The sequence below is a fragment of the Tursiops truncatus genome, chromosome 12 (assembly GCF_011762595.2).
Source record: "Tursiops truncatus isolate mTurTru1 chromosome 12, mTurTru1.mat.Y, whole genome shotgun sequence".
NCBI classification, from domain to species: Eukaryota; Metazoa; Chordata; class Mammalia; order Artiodactyla; family Delphinidae; genus Tursiops; species Tursiops truncatus.
Genome location: NC_047045.1, coordinates 19,973,527 through 19,997,762, shown reverse-complemented (window position 1 = coordinate 19,997,762; position 24,236 = coordinate 19,973,527). Strand labels below are relative to the sequence as shown.

General features: G+C 47.7%; 1 protein-coding gene across 1 annotated transcript in view; it reads right to left on the bottom strand.

The window, feature by feature from the left end:
* Positions 1-1,183: 1,183 nt before the first annotated feature.
* The window catches only part of NT5E (5'-nucleotidase ecto), a 44,835-nt gene continuing 21,782 nt past the window's right edge, over positions 1,184-24,236 (bottom strand). Inside the window, exons 4-9 of the mRNA XM_019929389.3 lie at positions 11,482-11,679; positions 10,413-10,567; positions 8,663-8,768; positions 7,718-7,867; positions 6,190-6,390; positions 1,184-3,193 (exon numbers count right to left, since the gene is read on the bottom strand). Coding sequence (XP_019784948.1) covers positions 3,030-3,193; positions 6,190-6,390; positions 7,718-7,867; positions 8,663-8,768; positions 10,413-10,567; positions 11,482-11,679 — 974 coding nt within the window. The 3' untranslated portion in view covers positions 1,184-3,029. The remainder of the gene's footprint in view (positions 3,194-6,189; positions 6,391-7,717; positions 7,868-8,662; positions 8,769-10,412; positions 10,568-11,481; positions 11,680-24,236) is intronic.

Below are 24,236 nucleotides of genomic sequence, written 5' to 3'. Positions count from 1 at the left end.
AGCTTGTTATGAAAGTTGAAAGCTCCTGCTTTTGACTGCATTAGTTAGGAAAACTCGTTCCTTTTGATTTGCTTGGGTTGAGCCAAATCAGCTTCTAAAATGTGTCCTATTTTACCAGCACAAAAGTAACATTAATTGTAACCCTTCATTTGTAAGGTTGCCTCAGGGCTGCCCCGGCTGATTACGTAGATCACCTAGGGGACGGTTATGGGTTGAATTGTGTCCCCTGAAAAGATGCTGAGGTCTTGTGGCAGGACTTTAGTCCCAACCCCGTGTACCCGTGAATGTGAGCTTATTTAGAAATAGGGATTTTGTACATGATTAAAATGAAGTCATTAGAGTGGGTCTGATCCAGCATGACTATGACTTTATACAGTATAAGGGGAAATTTGGACCCAGAGACAGACATGTACAGAGGGAAAAGGATGTAAAAGCGTGGGGAGAATACCATCTATAAGGCAAGGAATATCTGAGGCTAGCTAACCAGAGCTGGGAAGAGGCCTGGAACAGATTCTCCCTCCCAACCCTCAGAAGGAACTAACCGTGCCAAATTGATCGTAGACTTTTAGCCTCCAGACGGTGAGATGATGAATTTCTGTTGTTTAAGCCACCCAGTTTGTGGTACTTCGTTACAGCAGGCCCAGGAAACTAAATCAGAGACCGTTACTAATTTAGGCAAGCCTAGTCATGTATCCACAGGGCTACATACTCTCTGAGGGCACTTACTCTGCTGAAAACTGCTGAGGGCAGCTCTGCCACCAACTGCATTTAATGTGTCTGATCACGGTGTACCAGCTGGTCTGCTCTATCTTCAGCATTAATTGAGGAAAATTCTTGACGTACAACCAGTTCAGATAAGTTAATTAAAATCCCTAACACTGTATGACTTGAACATTTTTATTTTTAGGAAACCACTATTGGTCTTAAATTCTGTACGTAAAAACCGTAAAATTTAGTAGTCTTACTTAAAATATCCTTTATTTACTGTTCTTTCCTACCTAAAAACTGCATGTATTTTTCTTGTTTTGGGGGTAAGAAGGGGGACAGGGAGTGTTAGTAGATGGCAGGGGCTGATAATCAAGGGAAGTGATACCAGTGATGAACTGGCAAAGAGTTTTCCATCAGTCATATTGTCTTGGGTTGTAGGTGTTTGCTTGAGAGAAGTAACTACCAGAGACAAGGAGTATATCTTCAATTTTATTGTTTGGAACCTACAGTTGCAAAGTGTTTTCAGGTCATTTCTTAAACCACTGAATAATACACGTACACATATTTAGAAAACTTACAAAATGTTTTTTAAAAATTTGTGCTCCAATAGGATTTACCCTATTTTACAGGCCAAGCATAAGAAAATACACCCCAAATGCAATCTTATTGACATTTTCCTCTTACAGTCTATGGACATTTGGTTATTTAGGGCCAGTCTGTATATGCATAGAACCTAGGGCATTATTTTACTGCAACATTTACAAAGAGGTTGTGAAATTTAAAAGTATGTTTTGTATCAAGAATACCTAATAATTGTAAACATCAAGAAACATTCTCACTCTTCCATCCTTTAGCTGCTGTTCACTGACTCTGTGTAGGGTGAGGGCTCCCACTTCTTACTGAATCATTTCTACGATAACGAGCAGGCTCACGTGGTCCCCCCACCCCCTTAAGCAAGTATTTGTTCCTTGTGCATAAATCATTCATTTCGTCGGTCTGGGTATTTCCTGAGCACCCGCTTAGAGGGGCACTCTCTCAGGCAGGAGTTCTCATATCTGTGCCTAAGAATGACTGAGAGTGACTGTTCAGATTTGGAGGCAGAGCTGACTTTAGATTTAGGTATACCACTTAAAAAAAATCAACCTTGGCTCCGCTCTGGATTTCCCATAACTGGGGGAGGGGGCGGAGTGTGTGTGTGTGAGACTAGAATCAGTGCTGGCATCTTGCTGGGGAGAGACAGGTGCAGGTTTAGAGCTACACCTTCTCTAAGAAGGTTCTCTTCTCATGACACCTTCCCATTAGGAAGAAGGAAGAAAGAAGCAGAGGGAGAACTGATAGAATCTCATAAAATTATTAGTAGCTAACGCCGTGTGTCAGGCACTCTGCTGCTACTCCTTAGCAAATATGTATTTAACAAGTGTAAATGGCCTTTAGCTCTGACTCTTCTATAATGTTAAGTTGGTCCTGGGCATCCTGGTCTTTCCTTCCCTTTCTCCCTGCCCCCTGACTGCGTTCTACAGCTCCTGGCCTTTCCCATTATCTGCTGCACCTCTTGTCCCAGCTCCTCAAAGGCACATGGTGGTGCAGGAGAGAACGCCACCCTGTGTTTAGTCCGTTAAACTCCCTATAACAACACGCGCTGAAAAGGAAAAAACAGAGACCAGAAATAAAGCAGACTTGTTCTACATGAGTGAGTCTGGGGCTACGGATAGTTAAAAAGAGAGGAGACCATTAAGTATCTTCCTGAACAGTTAACTGGATATAATTGAAGGAGTGCGGGACTGAGGTCAGAAGGCCCAGGTGCAGGTCTGGGATCTGTCACTTTTAGCTATATGGCCTTAAACATGTCAATTCTTTCTGAGCTTTAGTTCCCTCATCTGTCAAATGGGAAAAACAATACCTGTCTTGCCTACCAGCGAAAGTTATGGGCATCAAATAAGATAGTGTGCTTAAAACTCCCTTGTAAATGATAAAGTTCTATGTAAACATAAGTTGTTTGGTGGATTAGAATGGATATAAAGGAGAAAAATGATGTGTATGTTTTAAAATTGTTTATAAAGTTTTATTAAAATTTGCATATGTAAACTAAAGATGGTTGGCCTTCTCCTCATGGGGCCCCTTTTCATTTCTTTTCTTGTGTGTTCGTTAAGTTGCTGATCCTGAGTGATGATGTCAGTGTCTTCATTTACAACCCTCTAAGCTCAGCTTCTAGGAGACTGCAAGGATGGTCCACACCATCACAAAGCCAGTTCCTAAAAGGTAGACTTGAATCTCACTTGAGAAAAAAATACAGTTCCATTAATGGCAAGGAGAATTTTTGGCTATTGGTATAAAACTATGATCACTGCCAAAACTGAAAGAAGTATTAGAGAAAAACTTCCATGGCAATGACTTCCTGCAGAAAACTGGATCCGACCTTCAACTGCTGGATAAATTACTCTCATTTTTGAGATGTATGCGGAAACCACGTTGATATCTTGGTCACCTAGAAAAATACATACATTATTTTAACTACAGAAAAAATAATTATCAATTAACAGTAAGAAGGGGAAAGCCAATGTACTTCTCGAAAGTCCTTTGTAATTAGATATAAGAGGGAAGATATTCCTTTCATAAGCAGGGATAAAGTGTCACAGAAGACAAGAACAATGGCGATCACAAGTGCAAAGAATCTGATTGCTTTTTCATGTTCCAGATGTGAAATGTGCCCATTGTCCAGTATTGGATAATTGGGGGGAATAAATTGTCTAAGCTCTGAGATGACTCAATATAGAGGCTCTTGTCATCAATGCCTCTGAACCATTCCGGACTGAGGGCATTAGGGAACTGGGTCAATATCAGTTAGCTGAGACATAAAAGTGGCTTGTTTTTTTTTGGCTTGCCTGCTCAGGAATCATTTTCACGTAACTGATGCTGAGGCAATGGAGTCTTCACTTGCAAAAGAGAGGAGGACCGACAAATACTAATCGCCTGTAACTACAACAAACCCCTAGGGACCTGACAGACTTTTATTTAAAAAATGCCACACTACAGGGCTTCCCTGGTGGTGCAGCGGTTGAGAGTCTGCCTGCCGATGCAAGGGACACGGGTTCGTGCCCCGGTCTGGGAGGATCCCACGTGCCGTGGAGCGGCTGGGCCCGTGAGCCATGGCCGCTGAGCCTGTGCGTCCGGAGCCTGTGCTCCGCAACGGGAGAGGCCACAGCAGTGAGAGGCCCGCGTACCGCAAAAAAAAAAAAAAAAAATGCCACACTACAAATCATATATCTGATAGGGCGGTTAATATCCAAAATATATAAAGAATGTATACAACTCAAGTACAGGTGACCAACAAGCACGTGGAAAGATGCTCAACATCACTAATCATCAGGGAAATGCAGATAAAACCACAATGAGATATCACGTCACGCCTGTTACAACGACTGTTATCAAAATGACAAGAAATAAGTGTTGGTGAGGATGTGGGGAAAAGGAACTCTAGTGCATCGTGTGCAGAAATGTAAATTTGTGCAGCCACTATAGAAAATAGTAGGAGGCTCCACAAGACATTAAAAATAGAACTACCATATGATCCAGCAATTCCCCTCCTGGGTATTTATCTAAATAAAATGAAAATAGTAATTTGAAAAGATATATGCCCCCCCCGCCATGTTCATTGCAGCATTATTTACAATAGCCAAGATAAGGAAATGAGTGTCCATCAGTGGAAGAATGGATAAAGAAGATGTGAGATATATATATATATATATATATATATATATATATATACACACACACACACACACACACACACAATGGAATACTCTTCAGCCATAAAAAAATGGCCTCTTGCCATTTGCAACAACAGGGATGGACCTTGGGGACATTATGCTAAGTGAAATAATTCAGAGAAAGGAATACCATATGATCTCATGTGGAATTCAACAATAAAAGCAAGCTCAGATACAGAGAACGGACTGGTGGTTGCCAGAGGTGGGGGGAGTCAGGGGTGGGTGAGGATGCACAATGGGTGAAAGGGGTCAAAAGTTATTCCAGTTATAAAAAAAAATAAGCCCTGGGGATGTAATGTACAGCATAGTGAATATAGTTACTAATACTGTATTGCATATTTGAAAGATGCTACGAGGGTAGATCTTAAATATCCTTATTACAAGAAAAAAAATTTTTGTGTGTGATTATGTGAGGTGACAGATGTTAACTAGACTTATTGTGGTGAGCATTTTGCAATGTATACAAATGTCGAATCATTATGTTGTACACCTGAAACTAATATAATGTTATATGTCAATTATACCTCAATAAAAACAATATATTACTATCAATATACTACTTAAAAAAGAACTCTTCTCTCTGCAGTGTTTCTCACCCCTGGGTGTACATCAGAATCACTGGAAGAGACTTTTGCCCCACCCAGGTAAATCAGAATCTCTTAAAAGTTGGGACCAGTGCATTGGTATTTAATTTAAAATGCTCCCCAAGTGATTCTAATGAAGAGCCAGGGTTGAGAAGCCTTAGGGCCAAGGCTTCCTCAGCCTTCTTCTATGTAAGGTCCTTCTCTCCAGCACCTGTCAGTCTGGCCTTGGTGATGCACAGTCATCAACTTCTTTGTTTCATGCAGGGCTCGAGAGGACACCTTTTAAGCCTGCCTTTCCATTTCCTATCATGGGATGGGTGGAAGTGCCTGGCGCCTTTCCTCCCAGGAAAGGCTGTCTCCTTTGCCCTGGATCTGTCCTTCACCCTCCTTGGGATACACAGCGAAAATGGCAGTCCCCTATGATAAGGCTGAAGAGGAACCTGGCTGAGCTCCTTGCTGGAGACAGATGCAGGGAAGCTGTGCACGTGTCTTGTAAACACACTAGTTTCTGCCCTGGAGAACAGGAAGGGGTAGTGTACTGGCAGTGGACTCTATGCATAGGAGGTGGTTCTCAGTTGGATTTTAAAAAATGAGCAGGGGGTATAATGACCCTCACTGCTGCTGGAAATATCACCTGGGGTCAAGTGTGGTGGTTCCTATAATTTGCTCCAACCCACTGTGCAGAACGGGGCAGGGGACATATCCCATCCACGCCTACCTGACCTGTTTACACTAAAAGCTTCTTCAAGAAAGCTTAGATGATTTAATATAGTTTCCCACATCCAGCCTAAAGTTCTAGAAGTCTGGTTTTTCTATAAGTGCCACACTGATTGATATTTCACAATTTAAATAGCTGGTTATATGTATTTAAAAGAGTTTTAAAACACATGGAAAAATTTTTTTCCCTGGGCTTGGGTGGATGGGTACGTGTGCTGGGGAGAGGCAGGGCAATATTCCCCCAGGCCGTGCTGCTGTTTCCCAACAAACAAAGCAGGAAGTGGTCAGCAATGTGGGGACGCATCTGGATTTCTGGCTTTGCCCTCCGAGCATTATGCGTAGCTCCCCTCTTGGGACCAGTTCTGTTCTCGGGTACCTCTGGGCTAGGGAGGGGTGGAGACACTTGTGCTTACCAGAGTCATGTTTTAACACTTCGTCTTTTATCATCCGGAATCCATCCCCACCCTTGGCAAGGAAGTTCGGGAGGATCACCTTGTACACCTCATCCATTCTGAGGGGCTCGTAACTGGGCACGCGACACTGGGTGCAAAGGACCTCTAATTTGACCACTCTTTCCCCGGGGTTTCGGGAAAGATCGTACACCACGTGAATTCCTAGAAAAGAAATGAGCCTGTATGTTTTCACTGGATCCAAAGGGAAATTTCTGTTTTCTAGGAAAGGGCCAAATCTGGAATTGGGGCACTGGGCTTAGTTTTCATTTAGTTTGAGCTTGAGTGAAATTTCAGCAAGAGAGCTGAGGTGACATTGCAGCTACCCTATCTGGTTAGGTTTGTCCTTGAGTCCTTCTGGGAGGTCTGAGAACCCCCAGGAGGAAAACTGGCTCTGGCCCAGAGTGGGCGAGAGGTGACTCTGCAGGGAGAAAACAGACCTTTTTAAAATCCTGAGTTAATTGGTCCAGCAACTCGGTTCAGTGGCTCTGGAAAATGAGGAACAGATGACAGGCACAGAACCTTGCACCATCTTGATGACTAAGAGACGTTAATAATTTGGGCTTGGGTGACTTTCACAAAACATACGACTACCCAGCACTGTGCTGGGGCACCAGAGCCCCGGTGTTCCCTCCACTCTGTCCTGGAAAACGCAGAATATCTGGGCTACCCCACAGGCAGCAGCCTGGACCCCACCACACTCTGCAGCCCCTCGATCCCAGCAGCGGAGTGCCCTGCAGAGGGAAGACTTCACAAAGCAATCACAGCCCTCAGGTGCGGCCCGCTATCTACAGGCCGGAAACTCAGGCCAGAATGTGGAGTCAGAATCAAACAAGATTATTCATATTAATTTAAAGTTGAATTCATTGGACTGTGGACTTAATTATTGACGAAAGCATTTCAGAAGTCCATGACAATTTGGGAAGCATTTGTTTTCCTTCCGTTTTCACTGCAATCCATGAGATAAGCAGGCCCATTTTCTCACTGTGCTCCTAGAGGCTGAGGGCTTGCCCCAGGTCCCACTGGAACCAGAGCCAAGTTCCTATGTCTTGTCCAGACTGCCCCGCCCAGAAATCATCCTTGTTAATACTTATTGGACACTGCATTCCTTTGAACTTCTGTATGGTTCCAGGCACTCACAGAAAAAACAGACACAAAAAAATCCTTTTCTGTTTTTTTACGAAGAATATTGAATGTTGAAGCAACTAAGATTTTAATAGAAACTAGACCTCAAGGCAGCTGACCTGCTTAGAGTTTGGGGGGCCAGCTCCTGCCGAGACCATCCGATGTCCAAATCAGACTTGGCAAATGGTGCTCATTTTCGGGGCCTTGGGGCTTTGACCCCGACCTACTCCAGTGGTCTGGCCATTCAAAGACTATGCGTTGGTGTTGGGTGTGTGAAAACCCTAACAGGCCTGACCAAGAGGTTCTGGTAAGGGGGGAGCTAAGCCAACCAGCAGGAAAGCCCACCCCACCTTGCAAGGTGACTTACCGCCCACCTGCAGGAACTCCCCTGTGGACTGGCCGTAGCGGTACACGCTGTGCTCGAAGGCCTTCTTCAGGGTGGAGCCTTTTAATTGGACCAGGTCAAAGGTGCCTCCAAAGGGCAACACAGCAGCCAGGTTCTCCCAGGTAATTGTGCCTGTGGGTAGTCACAGAGGAGGCGAGGAGGAAAACAGCTGGAGAACTAGCACACCCCATGGCCAGTGTCCTTTAGGACTGGCGGAGCAGGTTAAGGAGACACGGGGCACAGGGAGGCTCTGAGGACAGCACAGCTGCGTCTAAGTGTTCCTGACACTTAGGGGGAGGATGGAATCAAGGGGCCTCTGGCCGTGCCCTCCACCACTGAGGCTGACACTTTTTGACACCGTTATAAGGGAAGACTACAACAGTGTCTTGAATATCTGTCTGGTTGGTTTGTTTTACCATGTGCTATAATCCTGGATACCTGTAAATGCACTAGAGGAACTTACCCAGCTCTTTTTTCCCAGCACCTAAGATGGGCAATTTTTTTTTTTTTTTTGGCCATGCCGCATGGCATGTGGGCTCTTAGTTCCTCGACCAGGGATGGAACCCGTGCCCCCTGCAGGGGAAGCGCAAAGTCCTAACCACTGGACCGCCAGGGACGTCCCAAGATGGGCAATTTTGTCCTCCTCTTTCCAGATATCCAGGGGGAGGCCATCACTATTTTGCATATATCAGCCACCATTTGCGTTTTGCTGTGTGAATCAGAAGTTGAGCTAAACCTTGGTGCCAGTAAGGCTGGCTGCTCCCTCTGTGAGCAAATGCATCCAAGAACACACAAGCCTGTGTGCGCCCTTCAGGTGGGGCACTGACTCGAATGGCCGAAGGGCCTGGCACGGTGGGGGGGGGGTCTTGGGGGACTGGTCAGACAGCACGCTGAGCTGAGGCCGGGGGCCAGGAGCCGGGAGCATACCGTTGTTCCGCTCGTCAATGGGTGACCGGATGCTGCCTCCGTTTAAAATGCACATGGACACATGGTTCCAGGACATCTCATCCGGGTGTCTCAGGTTGTTGTTAATCTGCAACAGCAGCATGAATTTACACTCGTTATTCTGGGTCCTCCTCCTTAGGGTCAGTGCCCGGAACTTGGTTAGCTGCACCGAGCAAATAAAGCTGCTGTTGCCCTGCTCCTGTGTGTGCCCAGAGCTTTCTCAAGTGTAATTCATCAGAACTAGTCTCATGCCCTGAGAAGCAAACCTCAGACACTGTGACCAGTCCCAGGTCAGACTCTTGAGTAGCCAGTAGCTCTGAGCCCCTCTCCTAAGACCCCTGCAACCCGCCAGGCCAGGGGCCCTTAGCAAAGCCAGCACTCGAAGTAGGAGAAAGGGGCTTCTGTGCAGACTGACCCACAGGGCTGCTCCCCCCGGGGCTCCTCCAGGGCAGGACCCACATTTGCTCCTAAGGGTGGAGCCCAGAAGCCTTTCAACTCCAGACCTCAGGCCACAAAGGACCCTGGCATCCATGTCTAGGTCCCCAGCCAGTTCCCAAGTTGGCAATTTTGGATACAAGAGAGAGACGGGGGAGCCCCTGAAACGGGGGAGAGTCAGTTTCATTCTTCCTTTTCTTTTACAAAACATATGTTTAGTTACAAGAAATAAAACGAATTACATTCTCATTTGAAAACATATGATGGTGGAAGAGATGAGGGAGACACAGGGCCACAGGGCGGCTGAGGGCAGCACAGCTGCAGTGTTCCTGATGCTTAGCGGGAGAAGGGGCTCATTCTCTCTTTGTTAGGTAAGCCCTGCTAGAGCCTGGGGTGTTTCCTTCCAGACCTGCCTCTGCACATTCACAGCTCTGGCTTCTCGTTAGCTGCTTGTCTCGCATTGACCGTGCGATGCTGAGCTTCCAGCACTTGTCCCACCTTGGAAAGCGTGAGTGTCGTCATTTACTTGGCAGACACTTATTGAGTGTGGCTGCCTCCCAGGTGCCGGGCACCCGGCACCGAGCTGAGCCCAGACAAAGGAACGGCCTCCTGGGTGCCCCTGGGCGTGGTGAGTCTCAGCTGGAGACCTCGGCTGGGCATGGCGGCCCTCCCGGGGGGGCTGCCCGCAGACAGGTGGACAGAGGGGTGTTTTTGGTGTGGGAACTTGCTCTGGGACTTATTATTCTTGTGATAACGGCCTTGCTTGTGAAGGTGGTTCACACAAGGCCGAGTTCTCTGGGGTCAAGAGGACAGATCAGTGAAACACACTCTGGCCTAGATAGGCCCAGGCAGATGCATTTAATTCTATGTCTACTTCTTGGGAGGAGCAGAGTTTGTGGATTCAGGTCATCTTACCAAAGGAAAGCAACATCCAATATTCAGACACCTAAGATGAGCACCTTGAAATAAAGGCTTCTGTCCTTTTTTTTTGGGCGGCACTGCGCAGCATGCAGAACTCACCTGAACAGGGATTGAACCTGCACCCCCTGCAGCGGAAGCATGGAATCTTAACCACTGGACCGCCAGGGAAGTCCAAGGCTGCCGTTCTTGTAAAGCAATAAAGGGATGGCCCACTGGTCTGGTTCGGGCACCTTCCCAAGGTACTCAGTGTGATTACACGCCAAGCTTTTGTCTGGGGACTAATTTCTAAAAGTCCTCAATTCAGTAACTGTCAGGTTGTCCGTCCTTGCATCCTCCCCCACTAGGCACGGGCCCTGCTCTCCTGTGGACCACTCACCACAGCATCACAAATCAGGTTGCCCATGTTGCATTCTCGAAAGCGGCATGACTGAGTGGTACCATCCAGATAGACAATTGTTTTCCCCAGTTCCTGGGTCGAGTAATTATCTAATTTTGTCCTCCATTTGTTAATGTCTGCTTTTATGCTCGGATCTAGAAGAAAACAAACAAATCAGCCTGCAGTTAAAGCCTAAATGTTGGAGAAAGGCTCAAACGTCATTCAGCTCACCTGGCGTGAGTACACAGTTCTTTACCGTATTTGTGTACATTTTGATTTTGACTGGGAAATTTCCTTAGGAACCTCTATTCCGTTTCCTGGGAGTAAGACCCAGCTTGGATCTTAAAGACGTGCCAAGTAAATCAGCATCAACTCGTCACATCTGAATGAGTGTCTGCTGGCTCAACGGGGAGGGCATTAGTGGTGGGGAGACAATGAGAGGCCCAAGGGCAGGTATAAAGGGTTGAGACGTCCGGCTACAGGGTCCCGGCCCCTCCCTCTGGCTGTCGGGAGCTCTGGCTCTCCAGGGCCCCTGGTCACCTGTCCTTCCCTGTCTGATCACGGTAGGCAGGAAAGGGCAGGCGAGAGAGAAGCACAGGAGGATGTTCATGTACACTGTACGAAATGCATGACATGAAATGTCTTTTCGTTTTGATTCCCAGATCAAAAAGTAAGAAAGACACACATGCATTTGATGACCTGAAGCCCATGGAGACTGGGCTGCTTGCCCAGCTCCCTTTGCCCCAACAATCAGCTCTCCTCTGGACATGGGCCGAGAGTGGCTCTCCTGCGCCAGGGTGAAGCTGGAAGAGACACGAGAGGCAGCGACACAGTGTCTGATGCTGAGAGGGCTTGGAGGAGCACGTGGGACTTTTGCAATTCGTGTGTGTTTTAAATCTCCTTATCCACGAAGAGGGTAGGGTAAACTCAAGGGAGAAAGAAGCTCGGGTCTTCAAAAACATTGTCCTGAAACATTAACCAAAAAATAAAAAGGAAAAAAAAAAAGAAAAAAAAAAATCCAGCCACCAGATCTTTGCATTGGTGGATCCCTGCCCTGAATTTCACGTACCTTCCAGAATGCTGCTGTTGAGAAGGATGGGATTTCCATGTGAAGTGACGACGTTTCCTTTTTCATCAAACTCGACCTTCAGATAGCCTAGGTATTTGCCAAAAGCATAGGCCTGGACCACGGGAACCTGCCGTCCGTCATCGGACGTGACTATGAATGGGTACTGCCCCGCCGGCACCTCTTTGGAAGGTGGAGTGCCTGCAATGAAAGATCCAAAGTTAATCAAGTGGGCCCTTGTTCACGGACGGCCGGGAGCCTGCAGGCTGCCGGCCAGGTGACTGCGAATTCTGAACTGACGATTTGCCAGCTGCTGCTCTACACAGCTGGTCTTTCAGAGCCCAGCTCGGGCATCTGCCCCTGTTTCCGAATGCCCTTTTGGCACGTGAATCTTTCCATTCTCAACTCAGCAGCGGTTGCTAAGCTCTTGCTAAGTCCTGGGCACCGTGCCCGGTGCTACGTGGCATACAAAGATGCGACACTGCTAAGACAGTCCCGCCTCCATCCTGACCCTGGCTCCAGTCTCACCGGCCCGGTGAAGCAGCCAAGCCACTTCACCTCACCGTGCTTCAGTTTCCCCATCTGTAAAATGGGCATAATAACGGGTGATTGCTGCCATCCCGGGCTTGGCAGTGCCAATTTCAAAGCCCTCGGGCAGCAGACTCTTGTGTCTACTGAGTCCTCCCTGGTGGCGGAGTCCTTCTGTGTGTGGGGAACATGTCGGAGTCCCCGGTTTGGTGCTCCGGCGCTGTCGGGCCTCTGTGACGTGCAGAGGGGTGCTCTGGGCGAGAGTGGGGCGGGGGGACGGCGGGTGCACAGGCAGGCTGTGAACGGTGCCGACTCCTGAGGTCCAGTGTCTCACGGTGACCTCTAGAAAGGGTCCGTTCTTCACTGGGCCCAGAAAACCCCATACAATCATGCAAATCAAGCGGTTCAAATCTTCGTGTTCACTGTAAGGACACTCATGAAACTGCCCAGGCCAAAAGCCACCAAGTATCTGAAGGATGTCACTTTACAGAAGCAATGTGTGCCATTCCATCATTCCAACGGTGGAGTTGGTAGGTGCGCCCAGGCCAAACAGTGGGGCCGGACGCAGGGTCGGTGGCCTCCAAAAGGTGCTCAATTGTTACTGCACACGCTCAAAAATGCAGAGTAATGCTGAGCTTAAAGGCTTAGATGTAGATTCTCTGGTCATGGAGCATGTTCAAGTGAACAGAGCCCCCAAGATGCAATGCAGGATTTACAGAGCTTGTGGTCGGATCAACACAAGCTCTCCCTGCCACATTGAGATGATCCTTCGTGAAAAAGAACAGACTGTTACTAACCCAGAAGAGGAGGTTGCACAGAACAAAAAGATACCCCAGAAAAAACTGAAGAAACAAAAACTTATTACCCGGGAATAAATGTTGCAAAAAAAAAAAAAAAAGCAAATAAAAGTAAAAGAAAAAAAAAGGCAAAATAACAATTCCTATTTCACAGGAATCTTGAGAGGATTAAACATTTAAACTCTCTTGCTGGGACTTCCCTCGTGGTCCAGTGGCTAAGACTCCGTGCTCCCAATGCAGAGGGCCCGGGTTTGATCCCTGGTCAAGGAACTAGATCCCACGTGCCACAACTAAGTGTTCGCATGTCACAACTGAAGATCCTGTATGCCGCAACTAAGACCCGGCACAGCCAAATTAAAACAAAACAAAACAAAACCCTCTTGCAGACTGCCTGGCGCATAATACTCAATAAATGTGTATTTCTTTCCCCCATGAGGGAATGGCAACCTCTAGAAACGCTAGACACACACTCCAGAGCTTAGACTCTTTAGTGGAAGATCAGCAGAAATGACAAGAAATTAACACAACATTGTAAATCAACTATACTCAATAAAAAGTAGAAATGACAAAAGGCCATCCTTAGGTTTTTTTTTTTTTTCATCCTTAGGTTTTGTTGCTCAGTTCTGTGTCCCCTCGGGTGCCTTGAGGAAGAGCCGCATTCACCGGGGTGGCCGACTGGCACACAGACCTCCCGCCCCAGCCAGACCACAGACCTGCCAGGTTCTGCTGAGTTCTGTCTCAAAGGGGAGCCCTAGGGAGAGCCTGGGAGCCACTTATCTCAAAGGGGAGCCAGAGGCTGAGTCCCATCCCAGCACGGTCTCCCGGACACACGCCGTGTGAGGGTGGGAGCCCGGCACTCAGAACATGAGCCCTGGGCTCTGATCACCTGGCACGTTTCAGTTCTGCAACTGCACCCCTCCTATGGGTGCCCTGTACTTCCCATCTCACCTCCGGCGAGAGCGGGATCTCATCTGGGCTGTTCTGAGTCAGAGACTATAGAACAGATACCCTTGACCCACTACTATTTCTATCACCTCCCTCTGCACACCCACTACCAGCGCTTCCTATTAGATGTTCACTGAGAGCCCGGAGAACTTCAGTTTGTGTTGGTTCCTCATTGGACCAGTTATGAGAGTCAGCCAGGAGCCAGCCCCGGACTAGATCTCACTTAATCCTCCAGGAATCCCACGAGGCAGCTCCTATTATCATCCCCACACTGTAGACCAGAAGACCAGTTGTCACAGGCATGCGTCCATGGTCACGCAGCTGGTATGTGAAGGAGGGCGGGTTGAAAAGCAGGGCTGTGAGACACCGGAGCTTATGTTCTCTCCACTGCCCAACACAGCCTACGACGTGCTGTTCTCAGAGAGCCTGCGAGAGCTGGTTTCCAAAGGGCACTCACCAAAGCAGGTGCAAGCCCAGTGGCTGCACCTTTGTGCCCCAAGCTGTGTCTGGGCTTCCCTTTTCACTGAAGACATTAGGCTGTACACCTGGGTTTATGAAAAACCCAATCCTGCCTTGCGCCTGAGCCAAAAGCAGCCCCTTTAGCTCAGTAACCACAGAGCAGAAGTGCTGCAAATACCAACATTTCACCAGCAGGAAATATTCATAGCTGTGGCCAATCTTAATTTCCCATTGTCTTGCTTCCTCTGGATAAAGAAGAAAGCCTTGGAATTTTATTTCTACAAAAGCACGGACTTGAGATCCAGTGCAGGCCGTGTCCCATCTCCATTTGCACAGGCTTACGGGTGGCCGGCAGATGGTGGCGGTGACTGCCATAGATGGTCTGATGCATTGAAGAGTAGCATTCCGTTTTGTGGTGGTCCTTGGACAGACTTGGAGCCTGGCCTTTACTTCAGGGGACGGGGATGTGGCAGTCCCCTCACCTCAGCTGGGCACGGTTAGGGAAGGTGGCTCCTCCTCTGAGCCCAGAGAAGCCTGGCAACGTGCAGTTCCCATTATATCCACAAGGTGGCGCACAACACCTCGTCCAGGCCCCACATCTGTTTCAGAAAGGGGTCTGGCAGATTCCTGGAAACCCAAGAGAAGGGCAAGCCTGACTTCTTTAGCCTTTATTTTTTCTGCCTTCCATAAATATATCTGAGTTTAAACAGAACGTAAAAATTCGGAATCGAACTATGGGGTCAGATGCCTCATCAGATCAGCTTGCTCTTTACAAACAGGAGCCACCAACCCCAGCTCCTGTAGCACAGGGGACTTTCTCCGGCGCTGAACAGAAGATGTGTCATCTTCATCTCGGATGGACTTAATCGGAGTCAAGGAGGACGTTTCCCACGTGGCTGAGACAATAACCAGTCTAGTTTGGCTCCAGTCTGCGTTCCCCACAGCTGGGCCCTCTCTGCTTCCTGTGCACTTGGCAACCCCAGAAAACCACTGGCAGGGAAAGCAATCCAGGGCTTCAGAGTTCCCACAGCACTCTATTCAGCCACAGAGGCTCACGCCCCAGATCGTCTCTCCACACACAGAGCCACATATCTGTCTTTAGAAACGCAGCCTGTCCTCTTGGCAGGGGGAAAACCGTTTACCAGAACTCTATTCCAGCCTTTTGGCAAATCCGTCCTCTTGGAAGCAAGCCTTGGAGGAGCCAGGAGCTGTGGGCTGACATTTAGAGCCGGTAACAGGGTATTCCCTAGAACAGTGAGGGTGTCTGAGGGAACGGAACAGCAGCCCCTCAGGAATGCGGGCGTTCCCAGCGCAGGCCCGGGCAAGCGCCTGCCCAGCTGATACGGAGCAGGGCCCTGTGGCACTCCTGGGCACAAGACTCCTTGCTCGGCACCTGGCAAACAAACGCTGTACTTTCCTTCACTACAACCTGGTGTCAGTGGACTGGCTTTTCTGCATGGCGGGTGAGCAGACCCACGTTCGCTTTGATAGCAACACTACAGTTTTTGACGTGAGCATCATAGCCTATCAGACCCACATGATGTGGCCCAGCTTCATCTAGACCCTCCACCCTGCACTTCAGCAATCTTAGTTTCTCCCATTCCTAGACCACGCCCGCCTCCACAGTCATGAATATAGAGTAAGACCTGGAACCGGAGGCCCACAGGCAAATTATTTACATCTTTTTGTTTCAGTTTATTCATCTGTAAAAGGAGAAAATAACAATACCTGCCTTAGAGGTTGTTTCGAGAATGAAAGAAGTTAAGCGGCACATGAAGCCTGACTCAGGTAAACGCCCAATAAAGGTTAGAGATAATTATTTCCCAAGTTACCATCATCTCTAATGATTCCCCAGACGCGATCAGGCGCTCCTATACCTGCTCTCCCAGCACCGTGGACTTCTTCCTTCACAGCATGCTTTGTAAGTACATATGATTGATTTCTCTGCATATTTAAAAAAAAATCTGATGGGCATCAGGATCCCTTTCAAGCCAGTAAGTTCCATGCGGGCAGAGGCTGCTGTGTCTCTGGGGCTGGCCCAGCACATAGTAGGTAGTCAATAAATGTTGAACGACTGATTTTAAGGGGTTTAGCCAACAGATTTCCAGAGATCAGACGAGATTTACATGCCCTTCCTGTGGAGGAATCCATATGTCAAGGGGAGTCATGCCCCATCCCCCAACTCCCCTCCGTTCAATTTCCTCAACTGATGAGCTGGGTGGGGCTCATGAAGCCAAACTTGTCGTCGAGAGAATGGGTTTTGGCGCCAGCTCCCTTTTAATCTTGTTTCACAACCTCGGGAGAGACTTTTAACTCCTGGGACCTAAATTTATTTCCTGTATTTGTAAAACAAGAGATTTGATAGTGTCTGACACCAAAAGTGGTTTAATTTTTTTTTTTTTTTTTAAGTTATGAGCATCTTTCACATGCAGGAAGTCTTGTGGCGTTGCAAGCCATGAAGTAGGCTGGCCAAGATGCCCTTCCCCCCCCCCCCCCCACCGGGCAGTCAGGCCAGCTGCTGTCAAAAGGTGTTCCGCAGCCAGAGGGGTGAGTCCCTGTCTCCTCAGCCATCTCTGTACCCGACCCTGATACACAGGCTGTCATGTCTCCTCCAGGGAACTCAAGGGGCCACTGACATTCTCCATATTGGGACTGTGTCCCTCTGTTTTGTACATGCTTCGATAGACTGCCCACATTCTGGCTCTTGGACATTCAGTGATGACCGGAAGGTCTAACAGTGATGATGTATCTTCAAGTGGTACCCAGAGTGGGCACAAACTCTCATGAAGTCCAATCGGCTTGTCTGCCTGTACACAGTTCTGACTGGCTGGGGTAAATAAGAGACCCCGGCAGGGTGGGAATGGGTTCACACACATTCACTCACTCAACAAACACCTCCAAGCTCCAACAAGTGCCCAGTGTGTGGGACTCCACTGTCCCGTGGAGCCAGGCCTGAGGGCTTCGCTTCATCTCTGTGAGGCCTGGAGAGGCCACTCACTGGGGAAAGAGCAGGGGATGCAGTGATACCCCCGCTGTCCACCACCCTCTTTTCTTCACGGAGGATCTAAGCCAGGGTGACTATCCTTCCAGACACCAGACTTCCCATTCGCTTTTTACATTATAGAACAGGGTTTTATATAAAAATTAAAAACAAAGTCATAACAATGCAGCCATCCCCTGGTTCTATCACTATGGCCTGTTAAAATGCAAAGTCCAAAGGAACGGGCTGGAGAGAGAGAGACTGATTTTCATGTTAACATACTTTGTAGTTCCATTTGAAATTAAAAAGGAGGTCCACAGGGCCATGAATTGATGTAAATAAACCTGACATTTTTTTTTACGGAACATCAGCATTTAGCTGGACAGGGCATTCCAGAGTGGTTCTGTACCCTGGGAAACGCTAGGGGTTTGTATTCACTGAGGGTCTGAACTGCTGATTTCCACAAAGCATTAGCTTCGGCCACAGTGGCGGGCAGTGGAGCACACGACGCACAATTCAAACGGGCTCATCTCAGAACCTGGAGGACTTCCGGTGGGGAAGCCCGAAGCTCTGCTTCCGCAACATGACAGACGATTTGGAAATTTCCTTACACGTGAGACGTCAAAACTGACAACTGTATGAGTTTCTAGGTTTGGGGGAAATTAATAAACTGAGGACAAGAGATCTGAGTGAGGCACAGCCAGGCTGCTTGGGACAAAGCACCGCACTCCCGGTTTCTTATCTTTTAAAGGTAAGAAGATACATTTGGTCATTTGTGTATTTAGCTCAGATTCTCAAATTGAGTATATGCCTCTCCTTTTAAAAAAATTTAACACACATATTTATAAGAGTTCAAGTTGTGAAAGTAACCAGGTCAGGCCCAAGATGGAGCCACTCATGCTAAGATTCCCATCAGCAAACCAGAACTCCACTGCGCTTCTCCGTGGCTCTCCCAGAACAGGCAGGCCCGGCGCTCCCAGCCCCGCAGGCCCGTGCTGCACAGGCTCCAAGACCTCCCTGCGCTCCACAGAAGGGAAGTTAACCGTCAGCAATGCCCAGGGCAACTTCCTTGTTTCTGCTCCCTTTGGTCTCTAAGACCCTATGGCCTCCTATAGCTCTTCCGAGCCCCCTTTTCTCTGCCACATGGGATGCTGCTCCGCCCATGAATTGCCAAATAAAAGCCTACTGATCAGTAAATTGTCTGGAAAATTTTCTTTTCATAAACTTTAGGATTAATGGTTCAGTTTCTAGGGTTTAGAGAGGTTAAAAAATTTTTCTTTTTTATCAAAGTAAAACTAGCATGACATATTTGGCAAATGGAGAAGAAAAATTTAATTGCAGTCCCACCCCGCCATGGCAATAACCAATATAATTTCTGTGAATTAAAAAATATATATAGGTATGAAGAGAACAGACTTGTGGTGGCCAAGGGGGAGGGAGGGTGTGTGAGGGAAGGATTGGGAGTTTGGGATTAGCAGATGCAAACTAGTATATATAGAATGGATAAGCAACAAGGTCCTACTGTAGAGCACAGGGAACTATATTCAATATCTTGTGATACACCAAAATGGAAAAGAATGTAAATATATGTATAACTGAACCACTTTGCTGTACAGCAGAAATTAACACAACATTGTAAATCAAGTATACTTCAATTAAAAAAATATATGTAGGGCTTCCCTAGTGGCACAGTAGTTAAGAATCTGCCTGCTGATGCAGGGGACACGGGTTCAAGCCCTGGTCCGGGAAGATCCCACATGCCGCGGAGCAACTAAGCCCGTGTGCCACAACTACTGAGCCTACGCTCTAGAGCCCGTGAGCCACAACTACTGAGCCCACATGCCACAGCTACTGAAGCCCGAGCGCCTAGAGCCCGTGCTCTGCAACGAGAAGCCACCGCAATGAGAAGCCTGTGCACCGCAACGAAGAGTAGCCCCCGCTCGCTGCAACTAAAGAAAGCTCGCGCACAGCAACAAAGACCCAACGCAGCCAAAAATAAATAAACAAAAACAAACAAATAAATAATAAATAAAATACGTATGCACGGATAGCAAAGAGGGGGAAATGGGTGGCAGAATCCATTCTAGGGAAAAAATCATTTTCTGTCTAGTAAACACCTGTGAGAGGACCAGGGTCCACCAGGCTTCCCTAATGACGGTCTTGGGTCCTCATTCCTCTCCTCCTCCCCAGGGGGAGGTGAGGCAGACCTGCCTGGAAGGACGGGTCCCCGACAATGATGGGGATGGTGGAGCAGGGGTGCACACAAAGAGCTTAATTTTTTGCATAAAAATAGTGGGAGAAAACTTGAGTTTCAGGGGTAGCCTTGGATCAAGGGGGTGAGGACAGGAGTAACAAGAGGAGAACCGGAATGGGAGGAGGGCGGGCTGCAGAAGAAAGCCAGAAAGCCAGCCAGTGAGGCACGCCCTGGGGCGGCAGAGACTTGGAAGGAAGAGTCATCCCAGGCTGCACAGCGGTGGGTCCCCTGCTGTGCGTAGCCGACTTGGAGGGAAGCTGCCTCATGTGGATGGAATTCAGGGAGATCAAGAAGAAAGGGCACTCTTCCATATTTGGGTCTCTGCTGCATGGACAAGAAGAATGGTTTGAAAGAGGCAAGAACAGGGGGGACACAAGTAAGAATTAGGACCTAGGGGATCAGGAAAAATAGAGGCTCCCCAAGGAATGATCAGATTTTGGGGGGAGGGGGTGAGAAGAGCTCCAGTGTTTCCTGAGTTTTGTAGGATAAAGAGTCTTTTTATTTATTCAAGAGAGGAATGACCTCATAAATTAGTTTGGAGTTGTGTCAAGTGACTACAGTCTGGGTAATAAATGTTTGTATAGTTGTAAAAGAAAAAAAATAGTTGGGGCTTCCCCGGTTGGCACAGTGGTTCAGAGTCCGCCTGCCGATGCAGGGGACACGGGTTCGTGCCCCGGTCCGGGAGGGTCCAGCGTGCCACGGAGCGGCTGGGCCCGTGAGCCATGGCCACTGAGCCTGTGCGTCCGGAGCCTGTGCTCCGCAACAGGAGAGGCCACAACGGTGAGAGGCCCGCATGCGGCAAAAAAAAAAAAAAAAAAAATGTATCTTCCTCTTTTTCATTTAAAATGAAATTGTATACATTTTCCCATGTTGCAGAATATTGGAGAACTGACATATTTTTCTTGGACCCACTATGTTCTGTTCCTATACCACCTCATTTAATCCCTACGACATTCTCTGAGGTAGTCGTATCACTGTAGCGGTTTTTTAAAATAAAAAGCTGAAGCTCAGAGTGGTTAAGTAACATGTCTGAGGTCGGACAGCCAGTAGTGACCAACCCCGGGGGGAGACTGTGGCCGTCGGAGTCCAAAGCCCTGTCCATGACCCCGTGCTGCTTGTCACAGTGAGGCTGGAAAAAGGAGGTCCTTCTTGAAGACCATCAAGGGGCAAACTTAGGGCAACACGAATGGCAGCCCCGGGAAGAGATCTGCCCTGTGGCAGGAGCAGGCTTTGGATTTCACAATATGCAGTCAGTCATCAGCTTGCCTGACAACTCAACCCTGCCAAAGGATGTGACCCTGTTTTACAGATCATTTGGGGTTTGGCTCAACCCGCTTCGCCCTGGAAAGCGGTTTCATGAGACGTAACTAAAACCGATCAGTGTTATGTGGCTGCAAAAATCGTTAAGCAGAAGGCTCTGGCTTTGCTCCATGAAGGAAGCTGCTGCTGTGCTGGCCTATGGCTGGAAGCTGACCGAGGGGTCCTGAGTAGCGACCCCTGGGACAAGTGAGTCCCGGTACCACCAAGGACATCATCTTTGAAGTTACCGGCCACACCTCTGTCCTCTGGCTCATTCTCCCGGCTCACTCAATACACCCACACATCAGCAATCCTACAGATGCCCAAAGGAAGCAGTTCTTTGTTGGAGTGTTTTTCTGTCCTGTGGATGTAGTAAATAATAAGACCACTTTCGTGTTCTAAAAGACAAGATTATCTCAACTACAAGAGTGAAAATCAATGGCGAGATGAACAATGATTGCAAACCACAACCAAGGCTTTTGTCCTCGCTCGCTTATTCTAACAAAGCAGGGATGGCTCCGCCCCTGCACTCGGAGTACCCGGCCGCTGGCTGCCGTGGGTAGAACAAATGCTAAGGTTTCCTGGTTTTGTTTATACTTAAACTGTGAACTCCATTTGTTTTGAGAACAAAATACGGTGGTTATTAAAATCATTTATGTTCTCTAAGTCAATGAAAAGGCTTGAATTTCATATTCAAGAAACGTGTGCCAAAATCCAGAAGCAATACAAATGAGGTACTTAATACAAAAAGCTGTTCAAATAAAGAAATCTTACTTAAAAAATAAATTTTTTTTTTTTTGGCCACGCCATGTGGCATGTGAGATCTCAGTTCCCTGACTAGGGATCAAACCCATGCCTCCAGCAGTGGAAGCAGGAAGCCCTAACCACTGGACCACCAGGGAAGTCCCAAAAGAGCTTACTTTTAAAGGAGCTACATCTGTCAGCATTCACTCAACAATCCTGGGCACCCGCCTTCCGGGTGTCAGCCAGAGACGTGGTGGTGAGTCTGTAATGGACGCTCCCAGGCTAAGGAGGAGAAGTGACACCTGCTGGGCTGGGAGGGGAGGAGGGTTCACCACACCGAGGTTTCCGTGAGGCTGCAGGCCTCTTCGCAGAGGAATAAGGGTGAGAGAGCCTTAAGGAGAGGAGGGAGGTGGGCAGTGGGGCTGTGGGCATGCCGCAATTCAGGATGATGACCGGGTCTCAGCCTGTGGTCCCAGAAGTGAGGTTGCTGAAAAGGAGGCGACAGTCACGAGTTGATAGGATCAAGGGACTCTGAACTTGGGTACTGGCTCCACCATCCATATAGACACTCAGCCAGGATGCAGGCAGGAGCGGGAGTGCAGAGGAAGACAGGACGTTGGGTGCTAAATTCTTGGTGACACCAGGGATGGGCTTAGGTGACAGTGATAACGGGGGGGAGACAGGGTAACCAGGAGGTGTGAGCCTCAAAGGAGCTGGAGGTATAAAGAAAATCACTGCAGTAACCTAAGGAAGTTAGAGAGTATTCTACCAAGAAATGTTTTACTTCCCCAAATTCCCGCAAGTAAGCAGTCAGGCTCTTGGCACGGATGCCTTTCTAGGGAGCAGGGTGTTTGAACAGAAGGGATCATAGATGTCACGCTTGTAACTCCTTAACTGTGCAGATGGAGGAAAGGACGGACGTCTACACTCACCAAGGCCACAGCAAACTGATGGGCTTGCATGATCCAAAATCCAGTTAAAAAAGCGGGAGGCAAACAGAGCGACAGCGTCTCAGGAGCCCGTCTGCCTTCAAGGGTCACACGCAGAGGAGAGTCCCCTGGCACACCTGCCACATCTTCCAACCTGCACACACTTTAACTACTTTTTTGTCCAAAGGCAACAGCATGGACCAGTTCCTCAACTCTAGGATTTAAATCCTTTAGAAGTCTGCATTCTAGCCCTCATCCTCGCAGCTCTGACATTTTGCAAGCCTGGACGTGGAAGTCCTCTCCTCATCCCAATGTGAGAATGGTCAGGCAATACCAGGGTTGTCTGGTCTGCATGTGCACGGCGGCTGTAATCCAGAGAACCTGCAGGGGCTTCACTATTTGGAGGGGAACCGTCCATGGGCTATTTGGGTCGTGCCCCACTTAAAGCTGAGGTTTTAAAAATATGGACTGGTGACAAGACAATGAATCTTATTTAACAGGCAGTCACCAGCATTTTAAAAAAATTAAATAACAGAATAGAAAATATCAGGTGCAATCCCGACACTTTGTGAAATTCCCTTTCAGGTGAGTGTGTTTGTGTGTGTTCGGTCCTGTGTGTGTGCTGAAATGGTTCTCGGCAAGATTTAAAATTCCAAAAGATGTATTATTTTAACCCTAATTTGATTAACTAATCATATTTAACTTTAAGCTAATTCCAAAGGCAATTCAGCGGAGGGTTGTTTCTTGTTGTTGCTTTGTTTGCTTTTCGAGGCTGGGATAATTTATTTAAACAAGCAAATATGCCTCATCCTCTACTGTGTCCTGGAATCACCTTTCATTGTTAAGTTCATTCCTCACAATGATGAATGTGCAAATTGAATATTTTCATGAGAACAAGTTTAATCTTGGTAAGCAGTCATGAAATGTGAGATAAATGACAAAGACTCTACAGGCAGTCTTTTCCAGAGACTGTAATTATCTACTTTAAGGTTTATGGATAAGCAAATTGTAATTTTTATCCTCAAATCTTTCTTTCATCCAGTCATTCATCATTCACTAAATTCAGCTCCTTCCCAAAAGGCACATCCTCTTTTGCAGGATTTCATTGGAACATCGTCACTGACATTCTGAAGCGAAGCTAACAGGTTCAGAGAGGGTGACTACTCAAGGTCCTTCAAGTGAAACAGGAATAAGGACTTCTGACCCAATACAGTATTTCTTTCTTTCCTTTTTTTTTTCTCTTTCCTTTTTTTTTAAAAAATAATTTGTGTCTCTTTTTCTCATTGTAAAAACAACATGCATTCATCATTTGAAAACACTCAAAGGTGCTAAGAAGAAATTAAAAATTACCCATACTCTCTTCTTAGTGAGAACTTTTAACAGGTTTGGACATTTCTTACTGCTTTGGGTTTTTTTTTTTTTTTTTTTTTTTTTGTGGTACGCAGCCCTCTCACTGTTGCGGCCTCTCCCGTTGCGGAGCACAGGTTCCGGACCCGCAGGCTCAGCAGCCATGGCTCACGGGCCCAGCCGCTCCGCGGCATGTGGGATCTTCCCGGACCGGGGCACGAACCCACGTCCCCTGCATTGGCAGGCGGACTCTCAACCACTGCACCACCAGGGAAGCCCTGTTTGGGGTATTTTTAATTGCTGCTTTTATAAAAATAGGATTGCCTGAGATAGCTCACATAGAGACGGGCGAAGCAGCAACCTCTCCAAGGGGAGGGTTGTTCCCCATCGAAGTCGTCCTTCCCAGAGCTGATAGAAGCCAGTTCCAGCAGGCTCTGCTGCTCGTCTTCCTTTTCTTGAAAATACTTTAAAGCCCC